The sequence below is a fragment of the Salminus brasiliensis genome, chromosome 1 (assembly GCF_030463535.1).
Source record: "Salminus brasiliensis chromosome 1, fSalBra1.hap2, whole genome shotgun sequence".
NCBI classification, from domain to species: domain Eukaryota; kingdom Metazoa; phylum Chordata; class Actinopteri; order Characiformes; family Bryconidae; genus Salminus; species Salminus brasiliensis.
In genome coordinates, this window is record NC_132878.1 from 93,644,872 (window position 1) to 93,663,838 (window position 18,967).

The following is an 18,967-nucleotide window of genomic DNA, read 5'->3' on the forward strand; positions in this document are numbered from 1 at the left end:
AGCGGTGTCTATATCAGTCATAACAGCATGTTATTGGTTATCGTCACTGGCCCAGAAATTTCACATTGTTCATCCCCAGAGATTGGAGCAGGGAATATGATGGCTGCAGCTGCAGCTGGTGCAGTTGAGCATTCTTGCATATGAAGCTGATCAATCAGCAGCCAGTCTGCCAGTGGCCTCTGTTCCTGACCCACTGCATGCCATGCTACCCAGGAAGCATATGGGCATTTAGCCAGGGGAGATGGAAAAGCCCCCATCCCCCACTGTGCACAGAAGCACAGACACATGCCAAAACTGGGGTTGCACGATATATCATTTGTTAATCGTTAGTGCAATAGTGTCCTTTGTAACACTGATAGGCCTCAATATGCAAATTAGATAACTCTAACGAATGTATTTTTTTTTAGATACTGTGTACTGCGGGTGTGTCGACCAATCACAGCTCCTGATTTTTTGGATGCTTTGATAAATTAAGATATTCAAGCAATCCAAAAAAAGTTAATTACTTTTTTGTTTGTTTGTTTTATATTGTATTGTATTTATATTTCTCAATACCTTTCTATCTTTATACATATATTACATGTCATATTTCAATCAGAATATTTAGAAACACACTAACAATGCTGGTGTTTTGCTCATATTGTGTAGCAAAACATGCAAAAACGCTCATCAACTCTCACCATCCACCAAAGACAGTTACTGCTGGCTGGACATCCAGCCTGTAGCCCCAGTGGGCCTGGTGCTGGGGAAAGGAAGGGAGAGAGAGGGAACGAGCGAGCGAGGAAGGGAGAAAGGGAGGGATAGAAGTATGGAGGGAAGGAGGGAAGAAGGGAGGGGGGACCAGCTGCCCGGGGAGCACACATTACGAGATGGAGCTGGAGATAAGTGCTCTCCCCGGCCCCTTTTTCAGCTGCGTAATTAGCACAGTTCTTATCTGCTGCTCAATTCACATTCACACCAGCCATGAATGGGGAGCACAGACATATGCAGGGGGAGAGAACACACACACATATGCACTCACACACACACACACACACACACGTGTACTCATGCACATAAGCGCAGATAGGCGCTCACGGATTCTTACACACACAGATGCAAACACGCACATAGGCTGGTAACAAATACATACGCACATGCTATGTTTACTGTGAGGACTATTTTTATATTTTCTAACACACGCGCAGCCGAAAACACCAGCGTCCTCTTCTCTCTGATAGAATAACTCTATGTGAGTTTTCTTTTTTTTTGGGGGGCAGAGTGGAATTAATGCATTGGTTGTATTTTCTCTCTCTCCTCACCCCTCCCTTCGCTTCTCAGCTTTGAACTCGTTGAACAAAAACAGTGGTTTGTGCATCAAACTGTAATTTGGTAAAAGAAAGGTATCTGGCAGCGTGATCAGTGCAATCAGCAAAAACCCACTGATATTTCCAGATAATTTAGAGCTTTTTAGTCATTTTTCCCCCTCCTTTTGCCATCAAATGCAATTGGGAAAATCTTCCACTGCACAGAGATATTCGAAACCTTTAATAATGGGCCTCGCCTTGTGCTTCTTTAATTAGTTTTAATAGAGAGAATCAGACGGTAATTTGGTGCACACAAGCCTGTATTCAGCAGAAGGTTGTTCTATGGGTGAGATAATGGTGCGGGCTTTGCCGAGAGCCAGTCGGAGACGGGACAATATAAACACGTTTGTTTAACGTTGAAACACTGTCTGCTGTTCACAAGGCCACAATAAAGCACGCCTATGTCATTATGGTGGTAAATTACCCGCCTGCGTACCTGCCTGTCTTCTCTTTTATCTTTCTATCTGAGAGGTACGTAGGCCTGAACGCCTCTTCATTGTGACTGTATACAAGTGCTGGACCATGTTTTGTCAACCTAGGTCACGTGTTTGAGCGTACCCGACCCCTCAAGGTCACGTCTTGGCCGCTTGACATGGCTAAAGCAGCGGTTTGCACAGTATTCCTAGACCTCAAACTCGTCTCATTGGTCAAATGGCTTTTCTCTCAGTATCTATCAGTATCTCATACAGTCTTACAGCCCAGAGTTGTATTCTGAATGTTTGTAGTGGGCTGTTAGTCCTTCCCAGGTGTTTCAGACACAAGCGTCAAACATTGCTAATGTTTAAAAGATGCAAGATGTTGTTAATCATTTTTATCTGATATTGAGATAAGAAAGGTATGGTGCTGAATTGTAAGAATCTACAATGCAAAATGTGTAAATTGTGATGAGGGTAGCTGTGGCCTAAAGGTTAGAGAAGTGACCCTGGGACCAGAAGGATGGTGGTTGCATCCCCAGTGTTGTCACAGCCCCAGTACACCAGTGTGTGAGTGTGTATGTTCAATACCATGGCTGGTTTGAATGCAGAGGCTGATTTCTGCTGCATAAAGTGTGCTTAATCTTAATCTTCTTTTAAATTAGCACTATCAATTCAAATCAGATATTGGCTAAGACTCCTATGACCACGCTAAGACTCTTTTTAAAATAAAATTTTAGGTCCTCACGGATAACTGGTTTAGTCGCTAAACTGAGCAAGAAACCACATACCTGGCTCTTGGAGGCAGCGACCTTGGCGAACATGGCCTGGGACACCTTGGCTCTCTTCATCTCCTGCTGGATCTCGTCGTAGATGGAGGAGTTGATGTTCAGTACAGAGCTTTCTTGCTTGCCGTTCCACTCCGATGGAAGAGGAGAGGGCTTCACCTGGGCAGGGACCCGAGACGCCTTCTCAATACAGCATAGAGGGGGCAGCATTTCAGTGACATTTCCAACAGTAGTATCATTTCCAAGAACATCACAACACGACATACTAAGAAAGTTTCTTTAACTGACACCTTTTCAGTTGTTTTTGGGGGGGTTTTTTTGTACTTTGACTAGTTTTCGTTCCATGGTGCTTCTCTTTATGGTCAGTATTCAAACAGGAATATCATCACTGTCATATGAAAAGCCTCTCTTTACACCACCATCTGCCCTTTACACGGTGTGAACAGTTTGTGATGAATGGACCAATAGAAATGGTCTCAAATTGCTTGGAATAAAATATTCTAAGTCATTAACAGTTAAGAACATTTTCTCTTTCTTCCATGAAGAACTGTTACAAGGTTTTCTTATGACAGTGAATATAATATAATGACAGTGAATATAATAGTTATATCATCTAACAGATCATAGCTACTCCTGCTATTCTCCAGATTATTACACCCTGTTTCACATTCATAACACTGTTCACCACAATTTTATTCCCATACACTACTGTTGTTTGCAGAACCACCACTTTATCTGTAAGTAATATGTATATTGTCTGTACATACAGTCCACTTACTGCTTGTACACTGTGGATACTGCATATTGTGTGAAACTTATATGTACATTACTTGTATATTACAGTCCTTGTATAGTATGCTTATTGCTTGTATTTACTGTGTATACTGAGTATTTTGTACTATATATTGTCTATTGTTTGTATATTGCATATAATACTACAGAGACAGAGCCTGAAACCTGAAAAAGTCTTAGGATGTGTCAAAATGCAATAAATTGATTCTGCTATTAAGATTTTAAGGATTTTTAGATTTTGAAGTTTAAGATATGCACTGCTAGAAGCAAACTCAAGTGACCCTGCCAGCAAAAAAAACATCATTACAGATGACTCTATGGGAATACTTACCGGAGAAATGCCCACTGGAATCCTTGGGTTCCAGTCCTCAGGTCTGACGTTGTTACATTCTTCTCTTCTGGGCTGCAGACAGACAGACACACCAACACGCACATTTTAACACATTTAACTCCTCTGAACCGTGTGGATGAAAACATAGTTTAATGAAAACACCTAATCTAATGTTCACAACACTCTAAATTTGAAATGAAGAGCCTCCCTTCTTGAGAAGAATAATCTGTTTAATGTCTCTTTAGAGGACAGGGACTCTGGTGAACATATTGTAACCCTTTTCTCTAATGATTTACGTTTGAAGCAAAGATCCTTGCACAGGAGGCTGGGGAAATGTTTCCACCCAAAGGAGAATTAAACAAATAACCAAAAAAAAATAAATAAATCAAACACGTCTCACGCCTTCCAACAGAAGTAGCGAAAATAACGCTGTCAGCAAGTCGTTTCACAGCCATTCTTTCGCAAAAGCCCAGGCGTCGGGGTTGAGCTGTTTTGTGACCGTATCTAATTGTTAAGGACGGAACATGCACAAACTTGCACGGCACTGTCTGTCTGACGACCCATTAACGTATGTGGGAGTCATACCTCCACTGCCGTATTTTATGACGGTCATAAAAAAAGCTCACGGCACAGCGAGAACTGCCGCCCTGCTGATTTATAGACGGGTCCAGTCAGCGCCAGCCTCCATCGCGTCGACGGTGTGTGGGGTTGGCATGCGCCACATGCTCTCGCCTTACGCGGGCATAGGCTTGGCGCGGGGAATCACAACAGCCGGAGTAATAACCGCTAATGTAACTCACAATATGGCTGAGATGCATCGAGTATGGATGGCGTGAATGCATGGGTACGTCTTCATGCCAGGCTGAGACCCATTGTGAATGATTTAGAGCATGAGATCTTACTGTGGATCTGGCCCACGTGGTTAATCTTTTATATATTCAGCTGCATTTGAACACGCATTTGTAAACCTGCAGTGTTGTTTACGTCTACTGTGCCTCAAAGTCATCTGTCCGTCTAGCTGTCTACTCATCTGTCTATCTGTATATGTATATATCTATGTCTGTCTATCTTTGTCTATCTATCTACTTATCTGTCTGTCTGTATTTCTCTGTATATATCTGTTAGCTACTTTTTATGTCTACCTTTCTAGCTATCTGCCTGTCTGTCTATCTATCTATCTATTCATCTTTCTTTGACTATCTATCTTTATATCTATCTGTCTGTCTATCTTTGTCTAGCTATCTACTTATCTGTCTGTCTGTATTTCCAACTGTCTATCTGCCTATCTTTGTATCTGTCTGTCTGTCTATCAATCTACTTATCTATTTATTTATCGCTTTGACTATCTATCTTAGCCAGTCTGTCTATCTATCTAAACATATTTCTAAATAGTCTGCAGTACAATCCTGACTGTTCTGAGGCTGTGCACGCCTGATGAATCAAAGCATCAAGAGCAGTCGCTGAACTAACCAAGTCGGAGTAGCATCTGATAATGGGATCTGAACTGGAAAGCAGCATCTGGTTCACTCCTACACTCTGGTTCTAGCACACACATACACACACACATACACACACACACACACAGAAGAAAACACACACTTCAGCGAACAGCAATGGCATTTCAGTCTTCGCTATTGTGTGAGTCTCAGTGTGTGTGAATGAGCAGGAGAGGGGCCTGAATAAAAAGCCCTGGCTCAGCCCAAGCAGCATAGAGGGGCTTTGTGTCCACTATGACACACTCAAGTGCACTTGAAGGAGTCTGCAGAGGAGAAGTTATCACATACTTTTCTGACTGCTGTTTGGGGGGTTGTTTAGGGCAAGAAAGCATAACTCCGTGCTTTCGCCTATCTCACATCAGATGCTTCTTCACCTGAAGGGTCTCTGGTCTCTCTAGTGCTGAGCGGTATTAATCCAATTCAGGATCACAATGCTTTCTATGTATCCTCGCTGTCCTGAGAAAACCTTGTATTTCCATTTTTGCCGTGTGTCTATTTAAATATAATTTAATTGTGAATCTGGCAGTTGTTCTTTACATTGTGTCAGAATTTCCAATAGAAATGCTCCAAATCAGGTCCTGGATTTGCCAACATCACAAAACACAGAGCTTAAAAAAGGAAAAACAAACTGCTTTACTGTTTAATGTCTGTACTATGAATAGATCAAGCTTTAATCTGTGAATGAAAATCGGGACCAAACATTTTTAGGTGACTTTGGGCTGGCCTAAACCTAAGCCTACACTAAATAGGATTTGTAATGTTGAAACAACACTGGATTTGACTACTGATTAAGACTCAACTTAATCAATAGGTGCAAAACCGACCCTGAACGTTTTCTGATTTGTGGTGCATCCACCAAGCTCCTAAAGAGAGCAGTTACCTGGACAGGGCGGGTTGGGGGTGTGCTGATAAGAGGAGCAGGACCCATGGCAGAAGCTGCTGTCAAACTCCTCTCTCTCTCCTCCTGGTAGATACGGTCTCGTTCGGCCTCGGGAAGCTGCAGGAAGTTCTGCATGGCCCTGAGGTTGACCAGCAGGGACTGGGATGCTGTTTTAGGGTCTTCTTCTTTCCTTAGAATCTCTGACAGAAGACCCTGAGAGAAAAAGACGAAAAGAGAGAGCAAGAGAAAAAAAGGGGTGGGGGTGAAAAAAGGGAGTTTAACAAAGAAAGAAGAAGAAAATTTGTTAAACAAGCCAAGAAGTTACAGCATTTGTAGGATAAATCCATTGTGAATAAAAAGAGGAGTCCAGCAATTAAGTCATATAACAGCAAAATGACCCTAGATGATGCTGGACCTTCAGTATGCGAATTGTTCCCCTTTCTAAATTCGCCAGACTTATAAAAGCCTCCCTCTTACGCTCAGTATCTCCACCATAATCAAAAAGGGCCACCAAACCCACATGCGCTTTCTCAGTCTGAGACGCCATGACATGTCACCACAAGCACTCTTCATTAAAACCACTGCAGAAGAATGTACAATAAATATTACAAGAGCTCTCCAAAACAAAAAAAGGCACGTCGCAAATTCTTTATAGTGTAGATAAATGGGAGAGGCTGCCAATTTGCTCAAAAAAACTCGACTCTCCATTCACACTCCCACTTTCCAATAGATTCTTATCACTTTCACACGACTTCAAAGCCACGCAGAGTTATAATGAGCCTCACGCTGAACCTTCCCCAAAACTATGCAGAACATCTTCAGACATTATCTCCATGGCTGGCTCCAGGAATATAAAAAAACAACAACCTGTGAGCGTGGTGCAGCAGCGGTCCGTGACCAGGCTCCCCATGCTCTGGCGGAGAGCCAGGTACATCTCTCTCTCTCTTTCACCTGATGACGGTAAACAGTTGTCATGGCACCATGTCTCTACAGGACTTGAATGCTTATGCTAACGGTGAAGCGGCAAGCGCTTGTGTGAAGTGACAAAGCGGGAGGGGGGGCAGAGAAGGAGTGGGAGTGGAAGATGTTAAAGGAATAAAGTTCTAAGCGAAGGTTCTGCCACTTTTCTTTTCAGCTGTGACACCGAGAGCAGCTATAGAGCAAGGCATTGCGAGCCTACAGGCCCTCCTGGTTTGGCAGACATTCCAAATATCTCTCTTTCGGTCCTCTCTTCGCCGTAACAACAGTCTACCCTTGTCTGTTTATTCCCACAACAAACAACATCAAGCTCCCCATCTCGGAGAGAGCATTCCATTGTTGCTGTGCTACCAGAGCCGAGTGATTAGCGTAATATAGCCTGCGTGTAGTGACACGCATCAGGCAAACATGTCATAGCTGATGTATGGCAATGGGGTGGTAAGGAATGATTCAGCTTTCCTTACCAGGCAGTCAACAAAATAGTTTTATGGTCAACGTCAGAAACTGGTTCCTTGTATGTGCTTAACAAGTCTATCTGTGTAGACATTTTATAAGATGAATGAAACACAGTCAGTATTCTTGTTATATGGACATACAGTAGTATGTTAGTTAGTTACTGCTAACACTTGTGTACACGCACTTTATGACTGCTAATTTGTCACATCTGTAAAAACAATATAAAATAAAGCTGGACAAGTGGGACGGAAAACATTCTCAATTGTTCAAGTGCGCAGACAAAAAAAGCCTATTTTAAATAATTCCTCTGTTAATTCATCACCAAAATCTGTAGCTTTGGCTTAGGTTAGCCAGCAAAATAAGCACCTACGTGACCCTGCTTGTCTGATCTAGTGAATAGTAGATTTCACACCTGTGAATTTAAAAGCTTTAAGACTGTAAACTAAAAAAGGTAGTCCAACACATCCAGCAAAAAGCCACAAGTCAAGATGGTGCGATATTCTTTTCCACCAGCTATTTATCCAGCAAAACACACACTCCTCTGGCATCTTTTTCAAGAAAATGTAAGCTACAAAAGTAAATCAAATTATCTCTACATAAATAAAGTAAATATCAACACAATTTCTACCAAAATTATCATAAAACCTCTTTTTAAAAGGTTTCACATGTTATGTTATTGTTATTGTTATTGTTAAGTTCACTTTCACTTTTGGGCCTTTGGGAAAAAAACAACACTACTAAATACTGGATTTGTAGCCAAAATGACCCAATGACTCAATAACTACTACAATCAATAATAACACTCTTAATTTCAAACATACATGCATTTTGCCTGATCTTTATATTTTATACATTCTATCCATTAGTGACGTATCTTATTGTTTCATGTGTCTGACTATGCATGTGACAACTAAACCTTGATTTGATCAGTACCTGTGTCCTGTTGAAGGCCACGCGGGCGAACACGGCCTGGGAAATGCCAGCTCTTTTCAGTTCGTCTCTCACCCACTGGTAGATCTCGGAAGACACCTCCGTGTTGGAGGACACCTGCGCATCCAGGGGCTTGTTGAGGGCGCGGCTGACGGGCGGGTGGTTCAGGTACTGCTGGTTGAGGGATTGCTGGGCCAGGAGCCGATTGACGGCGTACTGCTGGTTCAGGATCTGTGCCATGACGATCTGCTGGTTGACCAGCTGGGGGCTGATGGGGGTAGACACCAGGCCGGGGTGCAGGCCGGGCAGCTGGGCACGGCCCGGGGCCTGACCGCTGTGGGGCAGGGGCACAGGGGACGGGGGCTGCTCTGCCGTGCTGCCCGGGATTGGCTGCTGACTGAAGCTCAGGTGGTTGGTTCCGGGCGGGGAAAGGTCTGATAAACCGTCCATTTCGGCTAGAATGCACAGAGATCGAAAGGGAGAGAGGAGAGAGAGGAGAGCAAGATGTGTTAATGCTGGTAGTTCAGTCTGAGCAGTGGTGCAGAGCACAGTATAAAATCAATGGCTGCAGGGAATGCCTTTAGTGAATTAGCAGCTACTTAAACCTCAAAACTCTAAGGGACCGTATGTGGCTCCTAATGTCAGTTTAGGTCTGTGGGCTGTCACGATTAATGTAATAATCTTTATTACTTTATTATAAAATTATACAGATTTAGCTGTTGGCAGTGATCGATGCACGTAGAAAAGACAGAAACACCCTTTTATATGTCTTAATGTTTATACATGAATAACAATAGGGAGACAACAGTTAGCCCTGAAACCCACAATTTTTTAATTAGTAATTGGTTGAATTGAACTATCAACATTAAGCCATCCATATGTGTGTTGCAAAAGAGACTGTATATCTGCGTACCAAATATTTCTGGGAAAAAAAAAATACAAAAGCCTATCACAAACAAATAACCTGCTACTTGACAAAGACTGACGCTAATACAGAGTAGAACTCTGCAACCGCTGCAATGCACGATGTCCAGGCAGGAGCACCGTAGTCAGGGTCTAAGGGGTTCAGTGCGTGACCTGCATCTACACAAGTTGGCAGCTTCTGAAATTAGTTTATAATGTCCATGGCCCAATCATGTGAGCAATAACAACAAGGCAGTGTGGCCTGCTGTCTATAGCGGAGGGCGGGGGAGTCCTCACATGCGTTCGGTCAGTCGCTGGTGCGCTTGAATCGCTCTTTATGCTCTTAATTTTCAAACAAGGTACGCAAGCTGGCCAATATGAAATTTCGGGAAAAGCTAAATATAGCTGGAGTCGGAGCGGAGTCGGAGCAAGGCGCTTGGATCCCACACCCGAGCCCTCTTGCGCAGGCTAGCCCCGACAGGACCGGGAGAATAAGGCAGCTATTTGATGCTGTTGATGGTATTTACTGTTATAAATATCGCAGCCCTTTTTAATTGACGAGTGCGAGGCCGCAAAACAACGGGCTGGAAAATCCGAAAATGAAAAGGTCTGTTGTGAGCGCTGGGATTTAAGCGGGGACCGGAGCGTTACGGCTCCTTCAGACGTTCGGGGCGTATTACTTTAAAAGGATTTGTTTAAATAAGGAGAAATTAAAACGTGTGACACCTACAAGTGCGGGGATTGCGCGATTCCAACTCCGTGCAACTCTGGCAATCATTTTCCAGCCCCCATTTTTGGGCAAACGTGAATTATGGCAACTCATCAAAATACAAACGTTTCAATAGGAGATGAAAAAAACAGATTAAGAGCATGGAATCTCTCCAGAAATACATACAATAATCACAGGAACACAAGCATGTGTCTTTACTGACAGCCAGCACAAAGGAAGCCATGGCTGTTCCTTTCAGTATCGGCAGAAAGTGTAGGGGGGGCTCAATAATAATCAAAGCTCTCTCATAATCCTCCTCATTTCGGCAGTCTGATGCTACGGTGCGCCTTTCGGTTCCTTTTTTTTAACCATACAAAAATGCTGGGGGGCACACACACACACATACACACACACATAGCTTTTCCATGCAAATTGAAAGAGAGAAAAGTGTTTGCAGCCCGCGCTGTAGCAGCGAGCAGCAGACACACAACGAGAGTTCCTTCTGTGGAATCTGGCACCAAGCGGGCCGGGATTAGCAGTACAATAGTAGAGGGGAATGTGGGCTGGTAGAGAGAGGGAGAGAGCGAAAGCAAGAGAGAGAGAAAGAGAGAGAGAGAGAGAGTTAGAGAAAAGGAGAGAGAGTAAGAGCAACAGAGAAGAGAGGGGGGGGCTTCGTGTATCTCTGAGAGAACAGCAGGACTCCAGCCCACTCTACGGCTGCACAGCCGGACAGCGCTTTCGTACACACATACATGCTCATGCACTTCCCTGAACTCCACAGGAGTGGCTCCTTAAAGTGACCTGCTTCTTGCTGTCCACTCACAGCAACACTGTGGCTACACTGCGCCAGCCTTGTCCGGCGGCAGAAATCAAAGCGAAACTAAGCCTCCAGAACCACGGTCATCAATTCACCAAACCGTGCTGGACGCCGGCCCACCAAGGCCGCAGTTGGCCCATCTATGGTCTACCACAAAAGTGGTCTTTTGTGAGGGTGGACAAGCTTTACAGTGCACTGGCAATGATCACGTTCTAACAAATGAAAAACTATAGCCAAGCGCTACATAAGCATATCAATGATTAGATCAGTCCACCTGTGCATTATAATGGACCTGTGTGGTGTTTAGGTTATATGATTTATAATAAAGTCATTTATAAGTGGTTCTGACCAGATGGTCAGAGGGTGGGTTCCCCTAGTAAGACTTGTTTCCTGTCAAGGTTTCTTCCTCCAGCTTTGCAGGAACTTGTCCTAGCCACTATGGCTTGCTCACTTGGTTTAGTTGTTAATTAATTTTTTGTTAATTAATTAATAAGTTAATTTTTTTAACAAACGATATTGGTGAATGAGTCCCACTGTTCAGATAGATTGGATGTCCATATGTGGTCATGCTTCACCATGTTGGCAAATTTGTGTAGTTTTAAACCTGCCTTTAGTTCAATTACTACAACCTAGTCTAACTAAGCAATGTAGTGCTGGAAACCAGTGTCTTTCAGAATCAGTGGCTCTAAACCGTAACCTGGATCCACTAGGTTGAACAGATTTTTGTGGACACTATAAGCCTTGCACTGGTTGCACTTAAAGAATGCACTTGTGGGCGAACGTGGAAAGATGAAGCATGACCTGTTGACCACTACTATTAAAGAAGGCCATGTCCAGACGTCCTCTGTCTCTTTTCTTGCTTACTGTGTGCTATCGTGTGCCGTATTATATTTTACTGTGGAACCCCAACTTGTGTGGAGGCACAAAAAACAGGATGACTGGCTCACGTGCCCTCGCGAGAGCCTAAAAACCTTTCCTGCTCTCATGAATTTTAAGTCCTAGAAGGGTTGCCGTGGGCAACGGCCGGCTGGTGGGGTGTGCGGTGGTGCAGTGGCCCCGGGTGTGTCACGTGACCTACCTACTGTGGTGGCACGTGGGCTGTCGTGGAGGACGCACGTCCCCAGGTAGCCCTCCAGCTGGGAGGGTTGGCGCATGACTGCGCAGGAAGGCACATAAACATACACATACACACACACAAACACATCACATACACACACACACACAGGTGTGGAGAGAGATAGAGAGTGTTAGTGGGATGGCACATGCACGTGTGCTCGGGGCGGGGAGGGGGCATATGTTACAGAGAGTGTCACGGCAGGAGCCTAAATACACCGGTGTGAATTACCTCCTGTATGCTTTATCAGTGTGATGAATCCTGTAAATGCTATTCCCACTTTAAAGGGCTGTATAGTGTGTTTTTTGTGTAAATGCCAAACTTTCCATGATCTTAAATAAAGATATTTAATAGAAATTATGATTTAATTAGATTTATACTGTATTTCTTTATGAGACATCCGTAAAACAAATGTAATCAGAGCAACTATTTTTCAAATATTTATTTACACAAACTTTATATAAAGTTACTTTTAGGATTTTTACTTTGAAAATATCCCCGGAATTTTATTTTGATCCAAAAATGACACAGAAATGTTGCTAGAATTGATCATGTTTGATTTTGAACAGCCTGAAATCGATGCCACAATCAGTGAACTAATAACACATTTTTATACCCCTACTGACTCTGCTTAAGTCTTCATGTGGATTTTTCCTTAATAATTCATAAGTTAAGTGAATCCTGACCTGGAGCGTCATTTTTTTTCTTATATCTTACGCCTGGAAAAGGCTCAGTGCTGTGCATGATATCCCCACCACGGCAGACTACATTAATCATTTTTATGAATCTGGAGGCAGAAGTAATGTTTGTTTACATTTAGTCCGCTCCAAGCAACAGAGAAATGTACTCATACTGATTATTTAAAAATTAAAAAAATTCTGGACGTTTACATTCAGTGTTAGAACAACTGCTGAGATGCAGGGCTTAGCTGTAACCTACTCTATGCACAGGCTACCTGTACGTCTGCGGAAGGGCCTCATGCAGGTAGTCTGATTAGTCTTGCTTTGCCTGTCTCCAGCTGTAGCTTGTTATGTACAGAGAGTTCCTTCCTACACATGGATAACCAACCTGACTGCCTCCTTTTCATGGAAAAACACAGTAAAAATATGCATGTGCAATGTTATTTTGCTCATAAATAAACAGTTGTGTCTCGCGGCTGTGGACAATCATCTGACATTTATAGGTAGAAACGTGGCCTAATTCTAGACTACGCTGCTCGTTATTTTGTGTGATTTCACAGATAAGCTGTTTACTTCTAATATCTACAATTAACGGAGAAAACAGGTACCTCTGTTGAAGAAGACATCATTAGAAGGAACAATTCCTGTGATTTTTTTTCCCAAACGCTGTAATTACTGTAATGCTGATGCGCGCGCATATGTTTTCGAGAGAGAAAAGGAAAGGGGACATTAAGCATAAGGCCAGAGAGGGGTCAGATTTACATCAAACTATTAGTTAGATTAGTTAGCTGATGGTAATATGTTTACACTGCCTTGCCCAAGACTTAAGGCAAGAGCAGTTTAGAGTGGGGATTTGGCAGCAAGCTTCAGAGAAACCAGTGAAAGAGGTGAAACAGTTTAAGCACTTTAAGTCTGGAATAAACAGAGCTGAGAGTAGTACAGGGTTTCGCCTTTCCTTCACATAGAAAAATCATTATTTTGGATGTTATTCTTTATGTTGTGACAAACTTTCACGATGACCAATAAAAATGCTCTGAATCTTTTTACACTGACTTCCATTGAAACTTTTCTGTAAAGTTGACATTTTTGCGACTTAATTTTGACAATATATTGAATAAATTATAACACATTATTTGGACGGCCTCCATGTTTGTCTTTTTTAGGGGTGAATATCAGTGATTTCCAATCGTGCTGAAGGTGGTATACGATAGGAAATTGTTTAGCAAGATTTTAGCAAAAATGAACACAAAAAACCCCTCATCATTCAATCCATTAAAAAGTGAGTAAAAATATACATTTCCACAGAAAGCAAGATACTATTACATGCACGTCCTGTAACAGCAGGTGTAATGGGACAAACAATGGAGCCACACAATGCTGTCCTCATTTTGCTTACCCATCATATCTTTTGTCTTCTTGAAATGTTTATACCAACGTCCAAATTCCTGACACTTCGCCGCAGACACATTTGCATAGTAAGTACTGTTCACAATGGAGGATATCATGCTCTGGAGGAGAGAGAGAAGGAGAAAGAGAGAGAGGGAAAGAGAGCAATACAAAACACTGTTGAGTTTCTGCGTGGCTAAAAACGCTAACGCACATCACTTTAAAGTGTGTTTAACGTTACATGCAGCCGCATTCAGTACATACAAAGCATGCTGTGCTTTTGGTGCAGAGGTTGAACACAAATTCGTGCACAAATTGGCCTCTCAATAAGGAGAACTTAATCTGAAAACCAAAACAGCACACGTCCCTTTCAACCAAATGGCCCAGAGTTTGAGAGACAGTCTGCCACGTACGATGAGCTTCAGAGAGAGATTAAAGGCAGCACACCAGCCTTGTATACAGGAAGATTTACTATCCAGATAGCTAAACACACCATGCTTTGGGGATTTCTTCTCTATACTAATGCAAGTCGCAGTCACAATCTGCTGTGAAAGCCGGCAGAGTTGCATGTGTGTGTGTGTGTGGGGGGGGTTGTAGAGTTCCTCCTGCCCTGTTCTCGCCTCAGTTCAGCATTCATCCTTGTTGCTTTTTTCATTTTGATGCATTCCCCACAAACAAGCCCAGATTCCCTTTCATTAAGCCCAACACTTAACACTTTAATGGCCCGGGGTGGAGAAACACACACACTCACACACACGCACACAGTGTTTGAAATATTATAAATATTCAAAAGCTGAAAAACATCTGTTTTAAAATTAAAGGTAGGCTGGCTTTATCATACGTACAATATAAACACTTGGAGACGGGAAGTGAAGAATCCTCAGCCTTTTCCAACAGTGAGTTTTCGTCCAGATTTATGCTGGATCATATATGTTGGCCTATTGTCGCATTTTGCAGGGTGATATCTCCATCCTTTTTACATCATTTGAGAACACCAGCTGTCTTTTACGTTGTGTAAACATTTGATGAGAATTGGGGATGACAGAAAAGGTCCGAAATGCCTTGAAATAAAGTACTCTAGATTCTATAAAATCTCCTATAAAGTTACAGTATCTGAGATACGGTTCTGCTACAACAGTGTCAATCTAGAGAGCACAGGCCACGGCCAAAGAACTGACTTACAGATGCGCAACTGCATACTAAAACAAAGCAAGACCGATCACATAAGAACAGAGCTAAGGCCATATTTTCAGGACATGGTGTCGTCTCGTACAGTGCACTGGTGGTGCTGGGTTTGGCACAAAGCAGGAGGCAGCGGGTTAACAGCTCAGCAAAGGCCAAGGCTGTGTATGCTTGAGAGGGACAATTAACCTTTATTGCGGGTGTGCGTGCAGCTGGAGAGATGAAGAGTACGGGGAAAAAGTACAGACGAGGAGAACGAGAGAATCTTCTGCAAAAGCTACTCTGATTATTTCTCAAAAACAACAGGCAACAGACAACTTGCTCCAAAACCTGGTGCATGAATTTGCTTTGTAATTGAACGCACTGATATTTTATGCTGGTCAACGTAGTGTATAGTTATAGTTATCTCTATATATTGTTTTTTTTTATTTGCCATAATGTGCATCACTGCATCACTGCCTGCTTTGGGACCTGCACAGCCTCTGACCGCAAGACCCTCCAACGCATTGTGAGGACAGCTGAGAGGATCATCGGAGTCTCTCTCCCCTCCGTCATGGACATTTACACTGCCCACTGCATCCGCAAAGCAACCAGCATTGTGGATGACTCCACCCACCCTTCCCACAGACTGTTCTCCCTCCTGCCATCAGGAAGAAGGTACCGCAGCATCCGGTCCAACACGACCAGACTCTGCAATAGCTTCTTCCCCCAAGCCATCAGACTTCTCAACTCAACTCAACTTCTGAACTGATGTCTTTTCTGTTACATGCACACTCTCTCTCTCTCTCTCTCTCCAACCATTTACCCCAGATAAAATGGGAAGCATTTTTTGCACTAATAACCTTACTACCTCACTGGACTCAATATTTATTATTACACACTGCATAATTTGCACACTACCGCCAATTATTTATTATTCTCTGTCTGTACTGTGTTGTGTTGTCTGTCCACACTTGTATTGTGTTGCACTTGTGTTCTGTATGCACTGTGTCTATGTTGCACCATGGTCCTGGAGGAACGTTGTTTCGTTTCACTGTGTACTCTGTATGTAGTTGAAATGACAATAAAACCCACTTGACCCACTTGACTTGATGTGACTGGCAGTTGTTCCAGTTTGGACCAATAGAAATGCTCCAAAATGACACTGGAATAAAATCTGTTTAATTTACTTAAATTAGAAATTAAGGTTTTTCTTCTCCTGTAAAGTTACCAGGAGTCCTTGTAACTCCTTATTCTAAAAAAATACTGCTGGCACGTCCTGACATACTGACCTGCCCACACCCCGTGCGCTCACAAGAACAACTTGTTTCTTAAAATGATCAGATTTCCTTATCATTCATCTCTAAAAACGTCCATATTCTCTGCAATAGATCGTCAAGAGCCTGCCCTGGACGTCATCGGCACTGTGCTTCTGATAAGAGACGAAGGCTGAAAAGAGCAGGGCCGGAATTAAGATTTATACTAAAACTGATTAAAAAAGGTGTATGAATCATTACAGTAAAAATGTGCTGCATCCTTCATTGAGGTGACAGCAGTGTGCCTGTTGTGTCAGGCGCTGTAAAGGCATCCATCTCTCCGAACGCCAAGTCTGGCAGAAGCCGCTTTTGACACAGATGTTGGGATAAATATTGTTCATTAATCACACGTCTCGCACGCAGCATCGCGCCCGGTCTCCCAAAGAGATGCCCGTCGAGAAAGTGAGCGAGAGTGAGAAACCGAGAGAGGCGTGTAAAAGCTGGGGCGGGCCAGCGGGCCGCCGTCAACAGGTAAAATGGGATGAGTCCGGGCCCCTTTAAATGATAAACATCTGCAGGCCTTATCACAGTGCCCAGGAAGTCTCGCTACGGCGCTATCGCAGCGATCTGCTTGGCTTTCCGTCATGGGAGAGGCGCACAAAAACGTCCAGCTGCTGCTTTCTGCCATTGCCTTCCATTCTCTCGCTTACTCTCTCTCTCGCTCAAATCATCTCATCTCTAGCTATGTAACTCTCACACTCTCTCACACCTTCTGTGTAACTGTCAATATTTCTCTCATACTCTCTCTCTCTTTGTAACTCCCTCACAATGTCTCTCGCCCTGTCTGCTGCTGCCACTACCACTACTACTACTCTAAGCCTTCTCCATTGTGTGGGAGGCCTGGGTTATTCCCCCATTTCAACACACCTTAATTATAGCCTCTTTCCAACACTAACAGGCGATGTACGATGTGTGTGGGGAGTGCAGGGCGGCTGTAGTTGTGGTAGCCAGCGTGGTTCCCTACCCTGGCCTTGGAGTAAGCCCTGCAATTTACAACACATTGACAAAGGTTTTCCTGCTCTAACAATCCCAGAAGCTCAGCTGATTTTTGCAAATAAATATTTGAAATAAGACTAATGTGTGTTCCAGCTGTGACCCACTAACAGGTACAGGTGACACAAGATAGGGCCCAGAAAAATAGTCCCATCCCTTTCATTAAAACTTGAACTGCGGGAATCAAGAAAGTCTTGACGGTCAACAACACAGCACAGATACTGCAGCTATAGATCAGCTTGAATAGCACTGGTATGTTATCTGACTAGTTGGGCCAGGTGTTAGTAGCTGTATTAGAGCAGGAAAAAAAACAACAACAGTGCAGGGCCGGGGTACTCCAGGACCAGGCTGAGAAGTGGCGCCTGCCTGTGACTGGCCCACAGAGACATCACTGGAATGACTGGATGGCTATCTGCTGCTGTGCAGCTAACCAGCTGCTCTCTGGGTGCTTAGCTCTTTTGTCCTTGTGTCGTGAGGCTATGCAGGGGTTACGCACCGTCACAGAGAGATCCCACCCACACACACACACATGTTGAAATAGTCTTCATAAGCAGGAGTGGCCGACGTGTTGGACCCGAACGCCAAACGATTTATAGCGCTCTTTAGCGTTACACAAGAAATCCATCTCCGGGCGGCCGAACGATAATCTACTGGGAACAATAACCATGCTCGATACGTCCTCTCTCTCTCTCCCCCTCTCCTCCTCTCTAGTTTTTTTTTCCTCAGGAGTCTCTTCAGGGCATTTGTAGACCAGACACACAAAGAGTGACTTCGGCTGCGAGGGAATAAAAAAAAAAAGAAAACCTAAATGCTTGACAAGGCCGGGGACAAAAGCGCTATTTTCAGGACCCTCTGTCTCCCCCTCCCCCCCCATCCACCCCCCCACCGAGCCAGCTCTACTGTGGGGTAATTCTCTGCATACTCCGTTTGTTAACCTTTCTCTTTCTGTGTGAGGATTACCGTCTTGAATATCAAGAACAAGTTAATCCTATAAAAGTTGCCAATCATGCCTTTGCCCCCTGAAAGAGCCCCGTTCTGCCCCTCTCTCCTGGCTCCTCAGCTGCGGGGGAGCTCTGCGGGCTCGCACCTGACCAAAAAGCATCTAAAACACAGCTGTCTACTACACAGCAAAGAGCTTGCACTCTACAATCTACACTCTATTAGGAGATCACATATGTAGGGTATGGATTTGCCTACTATTACTACAAAATAGTCTACATAGCTACATGTACATCCACTTTAGAAACTCTGGGAAGACTGATTTCCTCATGTGATGCTTTCCCACATCTCGCAAACATATTGACTGCAGGGTGATCAGAGAAGGTCAGGTGGCACCCAGTCCCGAACAGTGCCTTAACATTAGCCTAGGAGAGCATCATCACCACACTATACATAAACAAACCCACGCACCCAAACCTATACATACACACACAGGCGTAGCCGAAGACACGCACACTGGTAGAAAAACAACTGCCCTA

The 18,967-nt window shown here is 43.6% G+C and overlaps 1 protein-coding gene across 7 annotated transcripts in view; it reads right to left on the reverse strand.

The window, feature by feature from the left end:
- The window catches only part of satb1b (SATB homeobox 1b), a 65,040-nt gene that overhangs the window by 23,245 nt on the left and 22,828 nt on the right, over positions 1–18,967 (reverse strand). For 3 of the 7 annotated variants that reach the window (XM_072692445.1, XM_072692441.1, XM_072692442.1), the window contains exons 6-12: positions 14,030–14,141; positions 11,918–11,995; positions 8,414–8,865; positions 6,047–6,259; positions 5,141–5,212; positions 3,671–3,742; positions 2,551–2,727 (exon numbers count right to left, since the gene is read on the reverse strand). In XM_072692445.1, coding sequence (XP_072548546.1) covers positions 2,551–2,727; positions 3,671–3,742; positions 5,141–5,212; positions 6,047–6,259; positions 8,414–8,865; positions 11,918–11,995; positions 14,030–14,141 — 1,176 coding nt within the window. The remainder of the gene's footprint in view (positions 1–2,550; positions 2,728–3,670; positions 3,743–5,140; positions 5,213–6,046; positions 6,260–8,413; positions 8,866–11,917; positions 11,996–14,029; positions 14,142–18,967) is intronic. The other 4 variants (XM_072692447.1, XM_072692446.1, XM_072692443.1 and 1 more) reach the window with 3 other exon arrangements.